General features: G+C 38.0%; 1 protein-coding gene across 2 annotated transcripts in view; it reads left to right on the top strand.

Moving 5' to 3' along the window:
• The first annotated feature begins 789 nt into the window (after positions 1-789).
• Positions 790-25,187, top strand: part of kcnh1a (potassium voltage-gated channel, subfamily H (eag-related), member 1a) — a 47,236-nt gene continuing 22,838 nt past the window's right edge. The window contains exons 1-8 of one of the 2 annotated variants that reach the window (XM_034101492.1): positions 790-977; positions 6,464-6,587; positions 10,945-11,051; positions 11,999-12,127; positions 13,570-13,688; positions 14,399-14,791; positions 21,865-22,022; positions 24,152-24,423. In XM_034101492.1, the coding sequence (XP_033957383.1) occupies positions 905-977; positions 6,464-6,587; positions 10,945-11,051; positions 11,999-12,127; positions 13,570-13,688; positions 14,399-14,791; positions 21,865-22,022; positions 24,152-24,423 (1,375 nt within the window). In that variant the 5' untranslated portion in view covers positions 790-904. The remainder of the gene's footprint in view (positions 978-6,463; positions 6,588-10,944; positions 11,052-11,998; positions 12,128-13,569; positions 13,689-14,398; positions 14,792-21,864; positions 22,023-24,151; positions 24,424-25,187) is intronic. The other variant, XM_034101493.1, reaches the window with a different exon arrangement.

The following is a 25,187-nucleotide window of genomic DNA, read 5'->3' on the forward strand; positions in this document are numbered from 1 at the left end:
AAGAGGTGATATAGTTGACAAGCATAACAATCCATCATCGTGTTTTCCTTTTTCTACGACATACAAGATCCTTAATTTTGAATATGGAAATATCAGCAACATTTAGACCAAGTTTCAAAAAGGTAAATGCACAAAGGTTACTTAGTAGATTTGTGATTTGAACAATATATAATCCAATGTTTTTGAATCAAACTCTTAATCTATAAAGTAATATCTGTAATTGTTCAGATCTGCAATCGTGTGTAGTAAAGTATACAATATTCCCCTCGTAATGCTCGTGTAGCAGGTGCATACAGTGATAGAAAAGGACAACATGAGTAAAAGTAACTCAATATCTTTCTTTTTTATTTGCCTTAGTAAGAAATTATTTCATCACAAGGCATACAAAACAAAATAAACACTTACATATATAAACTAACTACACAACAGTCAACAAATGAGGAAAATAAAAACAAATAAAGAAACATTAACTTATAAGAACAGCTTTACACATAATGGGTACAACACTAATCCTCATGCGTATATTAATCGTCAGATCTGACCACATTGTCATTGTAAATATCAAAGTCTTACAGTACAGTACATTTATTTTAAAGGAGTCAGTGAATTAGTAGTCAACCCCTTGTTTCCTCCGGCAGATGGCGCTGCAGGTCGTGGTTGGGGCTCCATGCAGTGGAGCAGAGCCCCGACCCCTCCTGCGCGCTGCACCCGCCCAGGCGTTGTTTTCGTCTCCTGGATGATGAGGTGCGTAAAAAGGCGCCAACGCACCGGGCTGAGGAGGCACACACACACATCTCCTCTGCAAGAGCATCCACGCAGCGCCTCAGGACTTCAGAGACCATGAAGACCAGCGGCAGCTCGAGGAGTACAGATTCACCTGCAGACGACTGAGTGAAGAGGCAGCATGGCGGGGGGTCGGAGGGGACTTGTGGCCCCGCAGAATACTTTTTTGGAGAATATTGTGAGACGGTCCAACGGTAAGGATGAGGATTAATATGCTACCTTGAAATTAAAGTTAAAACTGTAAAACTAAATATATATGGTGCATAGATATGTGCATGGATTGCTCGTCAGCCTGTCTAGAGAAGCCACTTAACTAATTAACGAAATTAGAACAACGATGGAGGCTAATTAGCGATCGAGCCATTACCTTCATGCGCATTTAAAAGTTCGTTATAAACAAAAACTTCAGTGTTAACACATTTCCATTCATTCTAGTTAAAATATTCAGTGCGTTTTCTGACAAATCTCCTGTTCCCAATACGGAGTCTACGAAGCCAGTACAATTCAGACATTAGACATTAGAGGTAGCCTTCTACTGATTACATAAAGCCACTGGAAGCCTTCATTAAACAATGAAATGGACCAGAAATATGCAAACATAATCATGTGTAATACTTATTTATCTCTAAAACAAGTTATGTCAGAGATCAGCTTGTGCAAAGACACTAATCCATTTGTTTTTATTCACCACGATTTCCCCCTAGGCTATTGGTGTAAATGAAACTATTAAGCTTTTGTTCATATTGTCTTAGATCAGCTAATGCTTTATTAACTATCCCAAGATAAAGGGGTTGGATCTATTAGGGGAAATGGATGAGAATGGTTGAATTGTTTTCACTGTATTGGATTTTATCTTAATTCATAAAAAAAAGCAGTTTGAAGCACACATTTCAGACCTTTGTTAAAACCAGTGGATACAACATATCACAGAAGGTAGGCTAACCACAATGATGCGTTACTCATGTAACATATGTTTATTTATATACTTTATTGTTCACATGTTAATGTTTTTCTTATAACTTGTTTTGTACCTGAGATGCATGGGATTCATTTATTGGCCAATTGGTGCACAATATGGGGTTCAGAATGTGAAGCAGATATACTACCTATGATAGCTGAAATTTAGCAAACTTTGATAGAAATCTTGCAGTGATTTTGGAAATATGAGTGTCGGTAATCCTTTGGCTATGTATTATAAGATCAATCTGAAGTGACAGGACCTACTGGAGAGTTATGACACTGGACAGCTAGCTGTGAAACTAAACCAGCACACCGTGTGCGTTTCTGTCACGAACAACGAGACAATTATGGACACACACCAGCTCATTGGCTATGATTTCCCTTTTTAATGGGCTATAGTCAAAAATAGGTTTGGAGGTTCTTTCCTATAATGTATAATCGTGTCCCGCAGAGGTATGCCACACAAACTTGTGTGTGTTTGTGTATACACGTTTGCTCCACATATCTCCATTAAAATGTGTTATGACAGAAGGGAACAACGTTTGCGGAAAGGGTGAATATGTCTCTAGAGCCAGGCTTTCTTTAGATGAACAGTGTGAGAATCTGAATCCCTAAAGTGAATAATAAATAAATAATAAAAGAAAGGAAAATGTAACCTTTAAAAATAAAAGCACATGCATATGTTTTTCCTATGACCTTGGTCTCTCCCAAGCTAGAAACAAAAGAGCTAAGGCTATAATCTGCAGGATGCCACTGAGACACAGTGGATTGACACAATTGACTTGTGAGAGACCCAGCGGTGGGTGGGCGTTCACAGACGATGAGATGTTCCTTTATTCCTTTCTTTCAATGTTCAAAATTATAGCGCTTACTTTTCTGTCTCTATTTTGGATTTTCATTTTGGCTCTATTAGGTCACCGCCTAAATGTAACTCTACATTAAAACAGAAGTTTGTTGTTACATAATTGTATGTCTTTATGTATTGGAGGAAATGCATATAGGTGCAACTTTTAGCAATAATGATAACTTTGTTCCATTATAGTGTTTGTGAATAAGGCCAGTAAACTAACCTGGGCAATTTAACATTAATTTCACCCATCTTTAGGTTATCAGCACATTGGATGGGTGTTATCAATGGTTATCAGCCTCATATGGGTAACAAGGAGCCTGCTGCACCTGCTAGTAGGTTTGGACTGAATGGTGGAAAGCAGTAACAAAAGCCATTTAAAGTCTCTATCTATAACTAAATTATGTCATTAATCAATTTGTTTTATTATTTTCCACATCTAAAGGCCAGACTTCCAGCCATGGTGTTCGTGTCCAGTATGAAACCCAAACTTAATTTGTTGTGACTCATTACAATGAACTCTAAGCAATTAGAATGATAAGTAACAACTGAATACAGTCGGACATTTGGCCGTATTCAGTTTTTGACCACCTAACATGCTGTTTGTCTCAGTGAAATCCGCAAAACCTACATCTTGTGGGTCTTGTTAATCCTATGTAGCTATATGGTGATGTTTATTCAGAGGTGGAAATGTTGAAAGGTAAGGAGCAGCAGGAGAATGTCAGTAGGAAGATAATGAAGGCAGTTCATTTTGCCGGTGAAGCAACAACTATGATGGCTCCAGTTGTGCACTATCCTGTGGTTCTGCTACTGCATATCCACAAGGGACCCTTTAAATTCAATTACACCTGCATTTACTAACTGTGGCAACTTTAGGGTTGCCTTAAAGTTGCAAACACAACATTGACATCTCACCTTTTAAGTTGACAAAGCAATATTGGCATTCATTGAATTTGTGTGTCTTGCCAAATTCAAGTCAAATATTCACTCAATTTCAGCTGTGTTTTGGCTCTCTTACCACTCCTAAGGGAAATATCTTTCTCTTCTCTGTCTCTTTAGCTGATAAATGCTTCAATATGTTTACCAGCTTGTCACTTACTGTCCCTGACTGCAGTTTGCTGCTGAGCAGGTAGGGTACAGTGAGATTTAAAGCCTTTTTTCACTGAAAAGAGCTTCCTGCTGCAGCCAAAAATAACCCCATGGGTGCAAGAGTGAACCAAACAGTTAAGTTGCGGCCCAACAGCTAAACAGTGAGTTGAAAAAGCTAATTAAATACATATTATGTTGATTTACATTGATTCAAATGACTAAGTTTTGTAGTTATATGAACTTTGTAGCTCTATGGAGAATTTTTGCTTTGCTTAGCTGATTATTTTGGCCTTTCCAGCATCAAAATGGCCGACAAACAAAGTTAGCGACTACATTAGCTTAAGGCGGCTGAATATTAGCGGCTAAAGAACAAAGTTTCTCTCAGAAGTTGGTAAGAAAGCTATAAGAAGAGTGCATATAAGACCTACATTCATCTGTTGGCCAGAAAGATGATTTCAAATGAATGCCAAGTTTCACCAAGTGTGCTGCATGTAGTATCTGTATGCTAATGCGTTAGCCACAACAAATAATGCTAGCTGTGTGTCAGCTTGTTTCTGAGTTGATCTGCCCCTTAGTGGCTCAAAAATTATAAATGCATCCTTAATTATCATAAGTCTACCTTAATAGTAACACTTATTTCTGTTGAGCTTACGGTTTTTTACGAAACAGCTGTTATTCTCACGTTAGCGTAGCGATAAACAGTGAGGATTGCCAATTCACAGTGTTGTGTTTATGTTTTTGGTTGACATGTCCATTATTTTTTGTCTGACACTCAACCAATATTTCTCACTGTAATCTTTTAACCTTCTTTCTTTTTCAAATATTTCAGTTTGGACACTGTCACATAAACAGACAGGTACTATACAGTTTAGTTTGGTGTGCTGCTTATGTTTTCTTGACAGTATCTTTCTCTTTGTAATGTACCACTAAATGTTCTATACCAAATGATGTTAATTTACCAAACACTTAACTAATTAGACATGTTAAGATTAATAAATAATTTGTTTAAATGATATGCAACACAGCAAATCCAGGGCTAATTATAGTACTGGAGCTTTGGACTTTCTTCAAGTTTAACATTCATCTGATCATTGTAAAATAATACGTTGGCATGGAACGTCTCGTGCTTCATTTGTCGTCAGTTTTCTCATGCTTGTATTTGTCATTTCAAAGTGTTTTTATTTTGTGTTGACTGAATATTTTCTGTGCATTCACATGTAATATGGGAAATGCTATTTCTATGTGTTTTGTGCAAGTTGTTTTTAACTCCTTCTCTTTCAATCCCAGCTTTGGGAATTTCCATGCAGGTTTTATTATTTTTTTGGTTTTACCCCCAGTCATCATCACATTTACTTTCCCATTTAAAGCCAGTACATTTTCCCTTTGTTTTCCTTTTATTTGCCAATTTTATGTGAATGGATATTAGATCGTTTAACTTTTAGATATTTTTAAATGTCAAAAATAATCCTGGAAATCAATCTACATTTTTTATCCCAGGAATGAACATACACAAATAAGTTATGCACATTTTGGAATTGAATGGCATTTATTTGATAAGAAATATCAAAATGGCAAAAAGCTGATTAATTTGTCCATGAAGTCTTGCACAATTGTCCTTTAAAGTACCACTATACTGCATTAAAAGAATGTTACATTTTAAGCTTTAGTATTTTCATGTCTAAATTACACTCATAATCAGTTGCATATTTTTACAAAGCAAAAACTGAACAGTGGAATTATTTGCATATTTGTTTCAATCATACTTAATCCAAAAAGCCAGTAACCAAAACCGCTGGCATTTTCCTTTTAGTTCATGAATAATGACATTTAAGAACAAATTGGAGTTTAAGTAATGACACAGAGTAACAATAGTTGATGTTAATTATAAAAATGCTTAGTTTTTGAGAAAGGCTGAAGCAAAATACAAATGATTCAATGATCACTTAGGTTTATTAACATTTTCGACCATTCATATCTTTGCTTGAAGGCTTTGCTAACATTTGAATATGCAAAATGTGCCATATGATAATTAATGTACTCTGTTTTCATGACATTTAAAAATCGATGACCACGGCTATAAATATTTGTAGACTATCCTGTCCAATAATGGAAACCTAATTACTTCATACTATCAGCAATAACTCAGACTATTTATCACAAACACAAGTACTCACTTGTTTCTCCCACACACTTCTGAAACGGCGAGCTAAATTACTCTCAGTCTACATGGGAAATGTAGAATCCCAAGATGTTCCTTCAAAAATGAACAAGGAAATACTAATAAAAAACGTCAGGTAGCAGATGTACGGATGTTTACTACATAATAACACAAATCTGTTTGGCCTACATTTGTGTGCCAGTGCCCCATGTGGAGTGTGTAATGTGCCGTAGACTATCATGGACATTAATGAAACTCTTTGAAGTGTGAGGGAAACATTACAAAGCAAATGTGCATTTAAAGACATTTATTAAATAAACATTCAGCAGTATGAAGGAAAGTTAAATCATTAGTTTTGAAAATGAGGAATTTGTCTCAAGAATCTGTGAAATATTATTTTCAACAATAACACATTTTTTTATGCCCCAATGTTTGCTGTTTAGTTATGTCCCGTCATTCTTTGAAAACTCTTGCAATGTTTATTTAGTTGCAGCTCCACAAAATCTTTGATTTTAGATTGAAAAACCCTTTCCCTACCCAAAACTACTTTGATATTGTTGAGTTTTTAGGAAATACTGCAACCCTTCAAGTGTATTCACCCTTCATTCCTGTTCACTTCTAAACAGATACCAACTTTGTCCTGGGAAACGCTCAGATAGTAGACTGGCCCATCGTCTACAGCAACGATGGTTTCTGCAAGCTGTCGGGGTATCACAGAGCAGAGGTGATGCAGAAAAGCAGCACCTGCAGGTAGGAACAATGTTTATAGTTCACAGAAACTGATGAGAGAGCATATAAAACACAACTTATAAAGTAAAGTTTACCAAAGACTTACTATACGATACTAACCCTTTTTATATTTCGCTATATTAGATATAAGTTCAAGATTAGCCAGTGACATTATAAGAAGTTGTTTTGGCTAACCTCAAGCTGTCTTTAATCTAGATGAGCCTCATCTTGGCTGGCAAAGCTAAAATAATCATGCTATTAGTGAAGTTATACAACAGTGTCAGAGAGAGGATGACTTTTTCTACAAGTTTTTTTTTATCTTAAAAGTGCCTGCAGTAAAACTCTGTGTGGAGGTTTCATTTAGATCCCTGTATCACATATAGAAATAGATTCTTGCTGCAGTGTTAGGTTTCTTCTGAGAATTCAATAGGTTTATGTGTGCCACTGTAGAGGCCATTTTCAAAGCTATGTATCTTTTTGAGTGTGTTTGTATTTGCACTTCTTAACACCAGGCGGAGCATCCTTATTTAGAGGTAATTGGGAGAGAGAGTTATTCGAGGATGATAACCGGGTGCAGGTGTGTGCAGCTCTTCACTTTGCTCCAAGTTCCCTGTGCCAGTGCGTGTTTCATGTCCGTGGGTTTGAATCCTCTATGGAATATTTTGGCTTATTTTAAGAGAAAGGGATATGATGCTGAAAGTTCTCATTGCACAAGTGCAGTGTTTTCAGTTTTTCATGTGATTCTCGTGCATAATGCCGTATTAATTATCACAATGAATGGTGAGCTTAGGTATGATGTTCACCCTGTACATCATGTGAGATCAGTGTGTTGACATGGTGATATTTGATGATGAGCATTAAACACAAAATACAGCTGATGTGGATGTTATTAGTTTAGCAGTTCTTTAGCATTATGATGATGGTACCAGATAAAAAAGCTAACAATGCGGCAGGAATGATTCTGAGAACCTGGAAATTAGTAAAAAATGTTGCACTTTCTGTACCCTTGTTTTGAAGTCAATGGTTTTTTTTAATGGGTTTTGTTGAAGCTTTTAAGTGTCTTAAAAAAGGCGTTTGCTATGAGACTAGAAAAAAGTCATAATGCCGAACAGTAGTCAATCTTGATCTCAGTGGTGACGTTGAAGGCACAAAGTGTAGTTCATTCATAGCCTAAAAATGATAGTGTTCTTTTGTGAAAATGATTTGCTGAACAAAATAATTTCAATATTGAAAATGTTTGTTTCCAACAGAGAGCAATCATCCAAAGTTAAAATCACAATAAAGTATTCTATATTGAAAATAACGAGAATACCACTCACAATAAGAGTTAATACCATCATTTCAGTAAGACAGTTAATTAGTCTTTATTTATTTCAAAGAAAGAAACCAGATGAGTAAAACCGTAATCTGTGATGTAATCAGGTTGTAACAAACTGAAACTGCTGGCTGACAGCGTCCCGGGTGCTCTCTCCAAAACTACTCACATAAAGCAATACAAGGGAATCTAAAATGAGTAGTCTACTTATTCAAGTGAGTAAATTGTGGTCTATTTTGTTTATTGTGCTGGTAAAAGCATGACAGTAAGCACTATATTAATAGGATCACATGGAAACAGTTGGTGCTGCCAGGATCCGTGGGAGATTTCTTGTGTTGTGGGAGATGGCGTTTGTCACAGCCAGCACTGCGGCTATTACTGATTTAGACCCCCGGGTCCCCGAGCATAAGCTTCAGAAGACTTGCCAATACAAATATTGAACAGAGTGTGTGAAGATTAATTTTAGTATTATTTTTAGGTTGCTGTGTGGATCACCGTCTTGTGTTTGTAAGAGGAAGGGAACATACGTAAGCTCTATTGACTGTAATTGAGATCCAAAAGAAAAATATTTATACTTTTTTTTCTATATAATAATAATAATAATAATAATTCCTTACATTTATTATAGCGCTTTTCCAGTGCTCAAAGCGCTTTACAGATACACATTACACATATTTTTTATACATGCAATGGTCACTGTGGACAATACCCACAGGAGCAAGTTCAGGTGAAGTGTCTTGCCCAAGGACACAACGGCTTTACAGACGCAGCAGCGGCGGGTTTCACCCCTTGATCTGATGATCATTGCACAGCGCACTGCGCCACACCGTCCATCTTCACGCCTCGAAGTCATCGAGGCGCTTTTACAAGTACACATTGATATTATACATGTACTGTGGACAATACCCACAGGAGCAAATCCGGGTGAAGTGTCTTGCCCAAGGACACAACGGCCTGACGCAGTGGCGGCAGGAGCGGGTTTCGAACTGGAGTTCCCCAGCACCCCCCCTGATCTGATGATCAGATGCACAGACCACTGCGCCACCCATCCCAAAATTGTTTTGAATGTGTAAATATCACCATACACTTCAGCAAATTACAGTTTACTTTGCAGCAAGGCACATAGGCCCTTGACATTGTGTTGGAGAGCACATTCAATGACAGTGAATACAATCAGAAAACAATCATATTTTATTGATAAGCTCCAGACCTTAAAATGAATTAGTATTAAAGATTCCATTTTCTTTCAATTTTGAATCAAGCTAAATTCTCCAAATTACATCCGCCTCTGTTTTGAAATATATTTTGGTTCCTTTCAGACAAAGGTTTATTATGTGTTATACCTATTTGTCCTAAACATGTTGAACAGTAACTAAGTACTTTTACTGAGTACCATTTTGAGGTAGTAAAAGATCTTCTTCCAACACTGAATGTGGGTTATTTATAAGTAGGTTTAATAGGTATAATTAACCACTTTTATTATTAAAATACACCTCTATTCCATGCAATTATTTGGTCTTTTTGAAAAACGTTATAAGTAACCGCAATAATACAGACATCTGACATGAGTGTGCGCTTCCAGCAGAGCCTCATCATGATTGTTAATCATACAAAATTGAAATAACATAGATATACAGTAAACTGTTTGTATCAAAGAATAATAGTACAAAGAAATATGTAGAAACACAGATGCATAATGAAAACAACAAAATCTACATATTTCTATCTACAATTATCTCAGTGATGGATTTTCAAATCTAATTTATAAGAGAAAAATACTAATCGGTGAAAATCATAATCTTTACCAGAGTAACATGATGTTTCCCTTTATCAGCCGGTGCATCTGTCAACACTATGAGTACATCATATTTTGAAAGAGATACGTTTTCAACACGGGTAGTAAATGTTGACCATGTTTTGCCATTTTTCTGTGAAGTACTGAAATCTCCTCCCAATTCAATATAAACTCATACTGGATCCACTGGTTATAGGAGGGCTCATTTATCTCAGTGAAACAATACAAGAGGGTGCCATTGCATTTTTAAGGAGGCAAGAAAACATTTGGTCTTTCTTTTTACTGTCAAAAAAACATCTCCATGAGTTTGATAACGAGGCCATAAAACATTCAGAGTGTGGATGTTTCTGAGGATGACTCGAACTCAATCTCCCCAGAGAGTTAAAGTCTAATATCTCTTCCTCTTCTGTTGCAGATGTGTGTGGATCAAAGATGTTTTTTCCTCCCCAACTGCTCTGTCTCTTCTCAATTATTTATATAATTCTTTACTGGATCCCGTAAACATACAGGGACAAACCTGTGGGAATTGTTCGCGCATGACGAGAAAGTCATTTGAAGAATCGTGTTTTTGTTTTGTTCTCTTTCTTTGAAGAAGGACATTCATCAGTGATATTACACCAAGCACGGTCTGAAGAGCCTGTGCAGCGTCAGGATGTGGTCTCATTAAATGTAGCCGTCCTTTTTTTTATTTCATAACAAACTCAGAGTTATATTTAGATCCTGCTGGAACAGGCTGCTACTGAGGGTGGCGGTAACAAGCAAAGTGAGATGAATGTCTCCGCACCGTGCTTTAATGTGCTCATGGATGCTTGACCCATCTTCAGGTCTAATTTGTTTTTTAGAGGTGCTTTCGCTAATTAGACTTCAGGCTGAATTTTGCTTTTATTATGCCATCAGGATACATTTCATTGAGTTTTAACCCACCTCTACTTCATATTTAACACAGTATAACTCTGCGATATGTGTCTATAAAGGTCTATACATAGCACTGTCTGCACAATTTAAGTATAACTATAAATGGCGAATGTTGGGAAAGCATCCAGAAAAATATTAGAGGAAAACGTAGATAAGACATGAAAAGGTGTCATCAAAGAAAGAAAAGAACGGAAACAAAGTACCACAGTGTATCCAGGGAATACTTGACGTCTAACACAATATGATAATCACTCATTCGGGCATTTCTCGCCACATTACAGAGTGGGCACGCTTGTCCAATGTGCCGTCGCCTATTAAATATTTAAATTGTTATATCCCTTTGTGTCTTCCAGCTTCATGTACGGGGAGCTCACGGACAAGGACACGACGGAAAAAGTGCGACTAACATTTGAGAATTATGAGATGAATTCGTTTGAAATACTGATGTATAAAAAGAACAGTAAGTCGCCATATGTGAGGAAACTAGGAAAATGTGAAGTTTTCCTCCACTCTCTTGTCATGCAAATGTATTCCGCGCTCCTGTAACGTAGTTCAAAGGAAGCCCAGCACATTTCTACCTCTGTAGAAATGTGCTAATTGGTCCAGAGCCAAACCTTCCTTTTGAATAAATATAGATGTGTGTTTCCATCTTCCCCTTCTGCTTGCAGGTGTTACAGGAAAACACGGGCAGCTTTAAAAGTCCCTTTGCAAACTGTGCAATACTTTTTTGTACTGTTCGTGAACTCACTGTTATTTCCTCTAGCGGTGTGGTACAGATCATGCCCTGAAGCTCTTATTTAATGTGGCCCCATTATGCTCATTTTCAGGTTTCACATTAGTATGTTGTGCCTCCACTGTGAAGCTCTTCATGATTCTCATACTGCCTGTGCTGCAGCACCTCTTTTCACCCTCTGTCTGAAACCAGAGCCCAGTCTGCTCTGATTGGGTAGCTGGCTTGCTCTGTTGTGATTGGTCAACCGCTTAGATATGTCCCGCCCCATAGCCACGAATATGTATATCAAGTGTATACAGTTAGTTGGAGCGCTAGCCAATAGAAGCGCGAGTGTTACATAGTGATTTTTAACGAAAGTAAACAAAGTAGTCCAATGGAGGCGTTTCAGGCAGGGGGGGAGTGTGTGGGAGAGAAACTCCCTCTGAAGGGAACTTTGGGACTTAACATCTATAAAAACACTCTTCAGAAATGCCAAAAAGCAACAAATAGGGCCGCTTTAATAAGAGAAGAACCATGTGTTTGTATATTCCTGTTTAGTATTGTCAATTTCTGTTCCACCTTTCCAAATCTGTCATGTTCTATAACCCTGTTGATTTAAAAATAAAAACAAATGAATATAAAAATAAGCAGATGATGCAGCTGAATATATATTTCTGTTATTTTTATGCTTTCAGGAACGCCGGTTTGGTTTTTTGTGAAGATTGCTCCAATACGAAACGAACAAGAGAAGGTGGTCCTGTTTCTTTGTACGTTCAGTGACATCACAGCCTTTAAACAGCCCATTGAAGACGATTCCTCTAAAGGTGAGAGTCAACAGGATTCACTCGTGTAACTTCATGCCTTTTATCAGAAGAGGTCGCTCTGAATCTCCCAATGAAAGTTATATCCACTCCATTGGGATTTAAATATGTAAAATGCATTTATATGAACACTTCATGGCCCCTTCAATCCTTTAAAACTACATTTGCGAGAGGTAGAGGTAAAGTTTTGTTGGCCACCGATCATCATCCAACCCTGTGCATTGTGCATCTGCTCGGGGGAAACACCCACTCAGTGAAATACACAGCCATCATGATGGTTTTCAGCACAAAATGACTCACTGGACCGTAAAAGTGTTGCAGCCAAAACAGAACACGGATCAGTACAACTAAAAACAGGCCACAGTGACAGAAACAGGTTGTGGAATTTAATGAAATGGAGATTGTAGTTCAGCATCAACAGGTAGCTGCTGTCGAGGCTGTTGCACTCTCTCTCTCTCTCTCTCTCTCTCTCTCTCTCTCTCTCTCTCTCTCTCTCTCTCTCTCTCTCTCTCTCTTACACGGGCCATCGCCTGCAAGCAAAACTAACAAGCACCGGTTTGTGCTGCCTGAATAGAGAGTGGGCCTGAAGTGAGGCAAACACAACACATCACATACACCAGGTTAGGACTCTTTTTTAAATCATGGAGGCAATCTCTTTTTCTTAATAACAGATTTCCTGCTTAGTCAAACATTTTAAGGAAAAGGACATTTGTATATAAGATTGCAAAAAACACAAAAAAATGAAAACTAGCTGAAAGACACATATACAGCTTCATTGAGCTAATTGGAAACTGCCTTTAATCTCCTAAAGAAAGATTAACGATATGCATTGAATGAAAAGAGTGATGTCTCCGGTTCTGCTGAAGTGATTTGGATCATTTGTTTTAAACTGGCAATGAAAATGTGACAGGAATGCAATGCTAAATTGGTTGCCTGGTCTTTTTGTACAATCAGTCAACATTATTTGAATACACCAGAAAAATAGATATATATCACAGGGTTATTTTATTTTTATTTTTTTATTTATCCTTTATTTATCCAGGAATGTCCCATTGAGATACAAGATCTCTTCTTCCAGGGAGTCCTGACCAACACGGCACACAACAAGTTTCAACATAAAACAATGATTTATGATTTATGACCTTGATACAAAGGCAAATAAAGGTGTGGAGTAGAATAGAAGCTTGTAAATAAAACCTTGATGGATTTTCACAGGTCCTTGTTAAAGACTTATTACTGCTCTACTAAACATTAACACTTAACATAAACAAGATCAGTTACAGAACATGCTTTTTAAGAAGCTTAATTTAAGGTAATTTACAGATGCATCACTGTCTTTTCTCTCCTTCCACAAATCGTGTAGCTCGAGCGAATGTAAAATACCAGAAACTATTTAAAAGTCATATCGTAATATTGTGGATACTGTCTGTGCTTCTGATCCTCAGGCTGGGGAAAGTTTGCCCGACTGACTCGAGCGCTCACCAGCAGCAGAGGAGTCCTCCAGCAGCTGCAGCCCACAGTGCACAAAGGAGAAAATGTCCACAAGCACTCCCGCTTAGCTGAGGTACATACATGAGATTTTTTATTTATCACTTGATTCCGGTAAAACAAATACTGTTATCTGTTTTATGACCTATAAATATTCATGTTGCACTGTTGGAGGAGCCTGTGTTTTTCATTGCCATATCTACACTGTAGCTAGTTGCTACTGTGCACATGACAATAACTCCTTGAATCGTTTAATAAGGACACTTAGTCCAGAACCAAGGTTTTTTGATATCATAAACACTTCTGTCCATAGTGTGTGTTGCACTCCTGAGCTCTGTGAAGTGTCACCACCTAAATACTGTATATTAATAGCACATACATCTGTTTATAGTCCAGATATTTATATATAATTATAAGAATATATCGGTTCCTGACATCAACAAAGCATCTGTTAAATAGCACGACTGGTAGGTTTAAAAAATATAAACAGTATTTTTGCCTCTTGTTGTTTATATTTAACAATGATAATAATAATACATGACACTTATGTGACATGACGCTTTGACAGAGAATAGCGCAAAAACGAAGAAAATACATAAAGAGACAAACAAACACAGAAAAGGGGGGGGGGGTGGTCAGTGGTTGAATGCGGTGTTGAACAGGTGGGTTTTGAGTTTTTGAATGCGGTGAGGGAGGAAGAGTATGTAGGGGTAGGGAATTTCATAGGGTGGGATTTAGTCACGTGTCTGTTTTTGTAAGTATTCCTGACTCACTGTCTTTCGGCAGGTACTGCAGCTTGGCTCAGAAATCCTACCTCAGTACAAACAGGAGACCCCCAAAACCCCTCCCCACATCATCCTGCACTACTGCCTCTTCAAGACCACGTGGGACTGGGTCATCCTCATCCTCACCTTCTACACGGCCATCATGGTGCCCTACAACGTCTCCTTCAAGACCAAGCAGAACAACGTGACCTGGCTGGTGGTGGACAGCATCGTGGACGTCATCTTCCTCGTGGACATCGTTTTAAACTTCCACACAACGTTCGTGGGCCCCGCCGGCGAGGTCATCTCGGACCCCAAGCTGATCCGCATGAACTACCTGAAGACCTGGTTCGTTATCGACCTGCTGTCCTGCCTGCCGTACGACGTCATCAACGCCTTCGAGAACGTGGACGAGGTGAGTGCTGAGTTTGGGCTGAGCGAGTATTTGATTTTTACTCCAAGAAAGAAAGACGTGATGGTTTTATATGTCCTTCATGCCGAATATCTGCTAGTTACAGCTTCTCTGACGGGAGGATTTGCTGCTTTTCTTTATTTTAGATGATTGAAACTGAATATTTTATGGTTTTCAGACTTTCGCTCAGACATAAAAAGTCATTTGAATTCAAGTTTGGGAAAATGTGAGCTGGCATTACTCTGAGATATTAAGCAGATGTATTGATATGGAGCAAGTTTTCTGATTGAGTTGATCGCAACAATTTTGATAATTGATTATTTGTCTAGCCATTTTCTAAGCAATAAGGCCAATCATGTCTTATTAAATACAATACAAATAGTTTTTTATTTATCACTGTAAATGTAAAATATCTTTGGGCTTTAGACTTCAATACAATACAATTTGAAGAAGTCAACATAAAATGAGGTCAATAGCAAACTGCATTTTACGATTACTGTTTAACATTTTTTTTTTTTTTTATCCCAACACAATGGAGAGGCTCTTCTTCTGCTCTGTCTGCTCAGTTGTTTTGCAACCTAATTGAGACAGAGCTACAGTCCTAGAGGGGATCATTTGTGAGGTGACTGACAGGTTATTAGGTTTCCATGCAGACGCACAACCAGACGTAATGACAGCGACAATCAGACCCTGTTCTCTGGTTGTTTTATTACAGTGACAGTGGAAAAACGAGGTAGGAATGAGCAACATAATAATATGCTTGTTTGTGAATTCTTAAATGTTGGGCTGTAATGAGGAGTGTTTGCTGGAGAGCCATCACAGGATCTTGAGATAATTGGCACATTTTAATTGGGGAGCGTTACATTATTAAACAGAGGCGACGTTCAGACCTCGGCTGATGCCCTAAAACCATTAACACCTAACGACAGCTGACAAAAGGGCCGAGTCAGGATTAAAGCTGATGTTTGTTGTGGCGTGTGCTGCAGTGGGTTGTGCGTAGGTGTTGGGGTCAGGGGGTCACAGGTTCAAACCCCACTGCAGTCAGCATGTCGTTGTGTCCCTGAGACACTTCACCCCGAATTGCTCCTGTGGGGATTGCCCACAGTATTGAGTATGTAAGTCGCTTTGGATAAAAGCGTCTAACATGTGACATGTCATGTCATGTAATGTAATGTAATGTTGTGTTACCATAACTTTTGACTAGATACATTACAGTACACACACTTGTGAGAAAAAGGGTGTTGAGGTTTGCTGTAAGTCTACATTTCCTAAGGCAAAAAGGAAGAAAACATGTATTAGTTGTTTATTTATGACATACTATTGCTTACATGCATTTGCGTCATCAATATTTAAAAATATTGTATGTGTTGTATGCTGATAAAATCTATTTATAATATTTTTAACTAGTTGGCACATTAGATCTCCAGCTGAGTCTGATGGAAATGACCCCTTAGTATGCAACCTTAGCTTATACTGGCATTTTAAACTAAATAAATTACAGTTTTACAATTTTCTTTTATGAAAACTGAAAGTCTACATTTCTCAAGCCAAAGAGAAGAAAACATGTATTTGTTTTTGATTTATGACTAACATTGCTTGCCTTGATTCGTGTCTGTTTACCCACTGAAACAATTAGTCATTTAAGTGATTTGTTGATTAAGGAATCAGTTAATTTAAATTGTTGATTGTTTTGTGTTCATCTAGCCAAAAGGCCAAACATGAATGGATCACAAATGCATTAATGTTATACACAAAGTAGGGAAACTATTTTACGTGTGTTGAGAAAATGTATGTACAAAATATTTAGCTGGTACGTACATATCTCCAGCTGCGTCTGATTGAATATATTACTAGATACATTCAAATGTTACCATATTCTTATGAGGAAAAAGAGTTTGTGTCACTTTGCCAAAAGTCTAAATTTCCCCTAGCGAAAAAAATGAAAACATGTATTCGTTTATTTGTGACATTATAATGCTTGCCTGCACTTGTGTCCTCAATATTTTTGAATATTCTGTGTTGTATGTTGATATCATAAAATCCATGTTCTAAATATTTAGCTGGTACGTAAAAAAAATTCTCCATCTGCCTCTGATGGAAAATATTCTGTACAGCTTCTGAATCAGATCGAAATGTTCACATAAACATTGATTAAATGGAGCCTCGGGGTCCTGCACTTGCTGGTTTTCATTCTAATAATGCATCATTGTGTGCCTGTGTGTGCTTCAGTGTCTCATGATGTGTGTGTATTGTTGTGTCTGAGTGAAATGCTGTGAAAGCATTAAACGACGTGGTCGGTCACACAGCGAGCAGCACAGTGTGTGTCGGCTCTCAGGGGCTATCCGGTTGCACTACGTAATATGAAATGCTGTTGTGAAGCTTCAATACAAAACAAAAAATAAGTGGTTTGTCGGTGGGCTGCAGGCACTGAGTTGTGTTTGGAGGTCCAGCATGTTGTTGCCTTTCTAGTCTTTCAGCGCTTCAGCATCCTAAACGCTGACAAAGTGAAGCGGTGACCAGAAGCAGTTAGTGCTCAGCAGGAGGGAAAAACAACAAGCTTTAGTGATTTCAAAAGATAACGCTGGTGTTATTTGATATTTTTAGCATGCAAACAAAAATAAATTCAATAATAAGTAGATGTTAAAGTGAGCTTAAAGGGGCCCTGTTATGCTAAGTTTCAGGTTCAGAGTTGCATTGAAAAGCAAATGGGCTACTTTCCTCCATGAAACATTCGGCGAGCTTATTTTTTTAACTGTCGCCTAACCTGCATTGTTTACACCCATATGTTCTTCTACTCTTCTCTTCCTGCCTTTGCTGGTGCAATACTTCATATTGTGACATTACCACCCCTAATAAGAAAGAAAGTACAAAAGCTTTGCCACAAGTTTGTTAAAAACCCTAGAGAAATCCTACAAAATAAAATAAAATATTATACTGTACAATTCATTTTCACCAAACTAGAGCTAACTGCCATCCATCATGCTTTGCTAGATAAAGATCCCCTTTATAGCAAATGAGAAGTAAACAGTGAGTAAGCGGACAATCTGTCACAGGCCCGTTGTAGTTCATTCTTGGCAGAAGTGTAGACAGCAAACCACTTCTCTTATCAGGTTTAGTGTGAGGAGCTACAGTACCTGGCACGAAAGAAAATTGCGGCCATGGCATTGTTTCTGAGCTGGAAATATGGCCTTTGTGATGAAATAATAAGTCACCCAGCCCAACACGGTAGCTGCTAAATGTTTTGTTGACAGCATCGCAGGGAACATTAAGCAATATCAGGATTTGGATACTCAGAAAAGAAGTGTTAGCAGTATGTATTGTTGGAGTTTTTAAATATATACATTTAAATAAAAGAGAATGCATCAGCTTTATCCCATATCATGTATTGGCTATTTAGACTTGATGCTATCAGGCATACTATATTGTGTTTACTCACTGAAACAACAATATTAAGGTGCTATTTTTTCCTCATACATACTTCACCCTCTGTCCGAAACCAGAGCCCAGTCTGCTCTGATTGGTTAGCTGGCCGGCTCTGTTGTGATGTCCCGCCCCTAAGCCTATATGTAAAATGTGTTGGCGCGCTATCCGATGGAAGCGCAAATGTTACTTATTACGATGCAGACCATTTGCATGCACTCCTATATGACACACGACAGGAAAGCAAACCCTACAAAGCATAATAGGGTCCCTTTAATTAGAAATTAACAATTCTGCGACTGATAGTTTCTTGCATCCCGACACTTCACATTACAGCGTCTTACTATTTCTTTACTGAGAGGGTCACGTGTATAATTAGCCTTTTATAACATTATGAACACATTAGCTGTGAGCCAACATGAAAGATGACCATCCACTTCCAGGATAATTTTCCAGTCTCTGCAACAACTCAGTGACTCCAATTTGCTCCAAATTGCTTTGAGGCGATCCGTGGCCTGGGTAAATGAGAGCGGGTAAACAATCGGCTGTGTTATTAAAGCGGGAGCCCCAACATTTTGCCGCAGCTACAGACCTTAACGACTGACATGAATAACTTTGATGGCTGTTTTCCCCCCCAACAGGTTTCCAAATAGGGAAGGGGAGATCATTAACGAGGAGCGGCTGTCAAAGTTGTTCTTGGCTATCTTAAAGCGTCACCTCGAGACTGACTGAAGCTCGCTGTTATCGTGTCAGCTTCTAATGAGTGATAACCTAAAACAACAAACAACCCGCTTCATGTTGCCGCTGACAACGAGTCAGTGCATGCTTTGGTCACACTGCTCATGCTCAAACACAGATCTCTTCATTTGAAGCCTTTTATTGAATATTGATTTTGTTTATTCATCGCTTACCACTGATCAAGTGTCTTCTCTCTTACTTGTGCTTCGTTTTTGTTTTTTCTTCTTTTTCATCCGTTCTGTTTGCATGGCCCCCCACCTCTTCCTCTTCTGCCTGTATTCATGCATGGGACGTGATGGGAAGAATTGGAACCACCAAGCTGTCACTCAAGTAGGCTCCAGTTTGATTAGAATATGATTATGAACAGTTTTGTGTTTTATTTCACATGCTCACTTGATGAACACCTTACATTTACTCTCCATCACGCTTTGATAGTCCCACATTTCCTCTTGCACCCACATTTCAGCTGTGGCGCCCGATGAGAGTATGACAGCAGAAGCATCAATGCATGAAATAAGTGTCACGAGAGCAAGTTAAGATTTGCGCTGCTTGTTTTTTTTTCCTGTTAAAGCTTTTCATTGCCAGCAGATAACATCTATCAGATAATGTTCTAGTACAATTTGAAAGTAGCGTTATTAAATCTGCATGAGAGCTGATTCAGTCCTCACGTCAGCACTAACAAACATGTCATTTGTGACAAATGTACTGCGGCAACAGATTCCAAAGTAAGAGCCATCCAGGCATTAGAATTGGATTTATTAGAAGGAGTCTAATAATACGGCATATTTTTTAACTTTTTTTATCAGCTAACTAATTGGGTGTCAGTAGCTTAAATGTATGACCTCTCATTATGATGTTTAAATTGGACATTATAAAACACATAATCAATTTCTCAAGTTCAAAAAACAATCCCACTTTAGATCACTTAGTTATCTTATCGAGTAAAAGTAAAAATGCATGACTTAGGTAATGGTACCTTTTCTAATATAAGTCAGGTCATTACATTTCTTAAAGGAGTGCTTTGGCATTTTGGGGGATATGCTTATTCACTGTTTTGGTGCGAGAAGGAAAAGATTAAATATATATAAAATATCTGATTTCTGGGCAAGTCATGAGTCCATTCGTTTAGCAAAACGAGTGTAATGAAAGGGAATCAAACATGTGGCCCCGTTGAAACACCAATTGTTTGTGCATGAATGAAAATTAATTATAATGTTTTCTGCACTCTAATTCGAGATATCAAATAATATGGAGCATATTGATGAACTGTCCTCAGTTTGATTACTGCCCTTTTAGCCTAGCTTAGTTAGCAGGGGGAAACAAATGGCTCCTACATCACATCCCATAAAATCGCAACACTGTTCCCCAATCTCTGTATGTTGTATAAACTAACGCTGGAGGGTGTATCTTCAAACCTCCTGCTGGCAATTGCTCTACATTAAGAGAACGATTGCTCACCTATCACTTAGCAACAAAGCATATTTCCCAGATTGTCAAACAACGCCTTTAATAACATTTATTTTAGGCTACATGAACTTCTATCCCACCTGGTGTTTGCAGCAGTACTCTTAAAGTCGATGGCTCTGGTAATCGAGTTGCGTTGCAGCTCAGGCCTGTAAAGTGATTTTGAAGAAGCCGAGGTGTCTAGCAGGCAGCGAGATCAGATCAAGTGACAGCAAGCGCTGCAGTTGTACTCGCATTGCAGACCACAGCACATTAGCAAATCAATACCCTTCCCAACGCACGCACGCGCACACACACACACACACACACACACACACACACACACACACACACACACACACACACACACACACACACACAGAAAACTGATGGGACTGCAATTGTCTGTTTGAGTGGGTGTTTCAATATATTCATTTGAGCTGAGTAGGCATTTATCTGCCGGTTATGTAAGCGCCAGAAGTTGTAAAATATCATCACATTGCAGAGAAATGTTTTCAAGATGAACTCAGCATATTTTGAATCTTAATATATTGTGTACTTCATCGTCTTGAATCTTGTTTCCATATTCTGTGTTTGCTGTTCAAATCACATCTGCTGTAGTTTCGCACATTTTCACCAGATTCTATCAAATGTGTTTTTGTTTCACTTCATCACTTCATACATTATGTTCACAGCGTGTTTCATTGCTTCTTTATCTTGATGAAAAGAGATCATTTGGAGTTAAATCAGATTAGTGTTATTAATTAACAGTTGTCCTTTTATGCGTATGCTGCTAAATCTGAAAAAAACCCAGCATATTTTATTTTGTCTACTATGTTAGATGTCTTGTAAAGTATTTTTTGCTCATTGTTTTAATCCCAATGGTAAATGGCCCGGTCAGAGCAGCAAAGTCACTCAATAATAGTGAAACAAAGAAGAACATACGCACACACAAACAGGTAGAGGGGCACAATAGAAGAATAAAAACATACATAACTACACCAGCAAACTAAAACCGGTTTTAAACTGTATAAAAGCATTTAATACATTTGTAATACCATACTATATTTTAAGGGTTAATAATGTATAGATATAATATATATATGAACAGTTATGACTCCTCCTGGTTACTCTCATCTGTAGTTACATGACACAGGTACTGGATTATTTATAATTACCAACCAAACACTTAAGGCTAATTTATAAATGTCTTTACAGCTGCGTCAAACTACTTTATAGTGTGTTATCAACTCTTAATATACTGTAAGGCTTACATGCCAAATAAAGCGACTTAAAGTTGTATATCTGAGCAACATCATTTTGGTTTAATTAATATACCTCCAGGTGTTGGACAGACACAGAAAGAAAAATCTCAAGTATTTTAAATATACAGTATATGTTACACTTATATACACACAAATATAAGTTTTGTTTCTGATTTTCTCTCTGCCTCTCCGCTGTGAATGGTGTTCCAGGGGATCAGCAGTCTGTTCAGCTCTCTGAAGGTGATCCGACTGCTGCGTCTGGGGCGGGTCGCTCGTAAACTGGATCACTACATCGAGTACGGGGCGGCGGTACTGGTGCTGCTGGTCTGTGTTTTTGGACTGGCCGCTCACTGGCTGGCCTGCATCTGGTATGTTCATGACATTTATTTATTTAAGATAAAATGGACCTTTATTAATCCCCTCGGGGAAATTCAGTAGTTTAACAGCAACAGGGTAAGATTGAAAAACAGGACAGCACAGATTAATACAATTAAGGATCAAATCAAAGATACAAATTAAAAATGATAACTAACTATAAAATAAGAAATGAATTAAAATGCACATATATACATATTTGGTCATGTGCAAATATTATTTACATGTGTGTGTGTGTGTGAAAACAGTGTGTATTTGACTTCTTACCAATGGTGGAGGAAGTACTCAGATATTTTATTTAAATATGCAACCCATGTCCCTGGGCTTCGGCCCCGCTGTGGTTTGATTCTGACCCTCTTTCAACACTGTTCCCCAAACATTTCCTTACTGTAAGTACAGACATTTACTTATCAATCAATCAATCAATCAATCAATCAATCAATCAATCAATCAATCAATCAATCAATCAATCAATCAATCAATCACCTCCTGCTATAAGAGAGATATAATATTCAGTATAGATAATGCACTTTATATTCAATACAGGGATTTCTAGTTTTCATTATACTGTTGTCAGAAAGGAATCAAAAACGTATAAGGATAGTTACGGTACGTGTGCAAATACATTTCATAACACATGAAAGACTGCTACGTTCTAATAGCGTAGCCAATTAATATAATGAGGCAATTGATAAGGCTAAGTAATGCATTCATTAGCACTAAACATGCTTGTTTTTACACATCAAACTGTATGTTTTGGTACCTTACAGAAACAGTTTTAAAGGTTTCAAGGGAATCAGTTTTCCCTCATTAATATGTAAATGTTGGCGTGCAGGCCTCAGTCTAATCCGATCATCTACTCATCAGGGGGCACGTAGAGTGGAGGCAGCATACGTTGATTTATTATGTTTATGGGAATGTCTAAACACAGACAGATGAAGATGCCACCATGAAAACGTAATGACGTGCATACATAAAAACAAGGGAAATGTGCTTGATAGATGACCATAAATACATTTTCTTTGCAGATGGCCGTTTATGTTCATTGTGTGACGTTCTTCCAACTACGCTCACATACAAACAGTTGACCCATCCCTCATAAACAAAGATTACAAGACATATTAGAGTAAAATATTCATGACCACAACATTATGTGCATCTATCAGATGTTAAAACAAGTTAATATGCAACATTGGATGTGGTTAACAAACTGGGCTCCAACAAGAGGCTCTGACAAATATCATAAACATTGAATAAATCAAACTTTAATAAATTAAGCCGGTGAAAACCTCAGACTCAGATTCAAATAAAAATAGCTCCTGAATCTTTCTCTCAAGGTGGCTTCTGTGGTTGGCATGGACACAAGCCCAGCGACAGCGGTGTTGAGAGGAGAAGCGTCAGCAGGATTAATCATGAACACTAAGATATGAATTAAGAACATCGAAATCCTGCCACACAGAATTGTGGTTATTTTCTCTTCTTTTTATGTTGCTTTTTTCACAAGCAATACTGTTGAATATTACGTCTTCAGGCCCCTACAATTGACTTCAAATAATCTGATGAGTGAAATATGTCTTGCAGCTAATAGACATGCCACCTGTGAGAGAGAAACACGTTGGACAGATGTGTTTGTCAAACACCTGAGAGTATTTCCTGTTGAGCCTCCCACAGCATTTAGTTCTTCTGTAGACTTGTATACACTAAGTAGAACATTTCATTAAATATATTTCGCTAATGCTTTTATTAAAAAATAAATAATAATAAGTGTATATGTGCCAAGGTGGATTGTGAACCAATGAGATGTAGTCTTTTTGACAGAAGAGCAAACACCGGACACCTAGTTGACCCTTCTTCATATTAAGGGAGTAGCAAGATGATTGACAGTATAGTAATTGTGAAATTCTTTAAAAAAGAGCTTTGTTCAAGTTGTAGTTATGTTTATTGTATTGGCTTTAACTTTTTATGCTTCTGTTGTCATTGTTGTTTGAAACATGGATAACTTGTCTTCTCACTGCAAACTAAATCTACACATGAGTACAAATAAATGACCCTGAACCTGAACCTGAATGCATCTCTAACACATAACTCATTATTGGTTTCCTGATCACTTCTGGCTCTCCAGGTTCAGCATCGGTGACTACGAGGTAATCGATGAAGAAACAAACTACGTGCGGATGGACAGCTGGCTCTACATCCTGGCAGAGTCGGTGGGAAACCCGTACCGCTTCAACGTCAGCGGCTCAGGGAAGTGGGAGGGCGGGCCGAACAAAGACTCGGTGTACATCACCTCGCTCTACTTCACCATGACCAGCCTCACCAGCATCGGCTTCGGAAACATCGCCCCGACAACAGACGGAGAGAAAATCTTTGCAGTGGCCATGATGATGATTGGATGTGAGTGGAGGCGTTTTATCTTTCATCCAATGTAGCAGATACATGATGCATGAGAAGTTAAATATGCTCTTTAAAGCCACATTCCACTGAGGTAGATGAATAAATGAATTATGAATTGAGCCATCGAAGTTCAGAAAATAGAACTTTACAGATGATTAGCTGAGCAGTATTTCTAACTCTCCTCTAAACCTGAATATGCTGCTAAATTTGAATGGAGCTCAATGCCAGAACTATTTCATTTACAATTTCATAGGCCTGTGTTTACTTTCACTGCCTACTAGCTACTGTACAGCATACATAACAGGAGCATTTCAAAGAGGCCCTATTATGCTTTTTGGGGGTTTTCCCTTTCCTGAAGTGTGTTATATGTGGTCTCATCACATAGGAGCGCAATTTCATGTTGCTATTTTCCACGGGTGCATTTGTTTTTCTGGGTCTGGCAAAAGCAGATTGCTTTCTATTCTCAATCCCACAAAGCTTTGATTGACTGATTGAGTTGTCAGTGAACACAACACCAGACTTATTTAAATCAGTGACTATATCAAAGATGTTGGCATGTTTGAAACAGCTACTGCATCACTGATGTGACCATTTTTACAGAACAACTCCTACTGTAGCTTTAGAAAAACTGAAGCATTATAGAGAAATACACTGACTTAATATATGGCACATTCATTCAATGTCAAATTGAGAAAGCTGTCATGGGTTTTAAGAACTTACGTTTAGCTTGTACCAGTTTATTTTTCAGTCTCATCTACACTGCT

The sequence above is a fragment of the Pseudochaenichthys georgianus genome, chromosome 15 (genome assembly GCF_902827115.2).
Source record: "Pseudochaenichthys georgianus chromosome 15, fPseGeo1.2, whole genome shotgun sequence".
NCBI classification, from domain to species: domain Eukaryota; kingdom Metazoa; phylum Chordata; class Actinopteri; order Perciformes; family Channichthyidae; genus Pseudochaenichthys; species Pseudochaenichthys georgianus.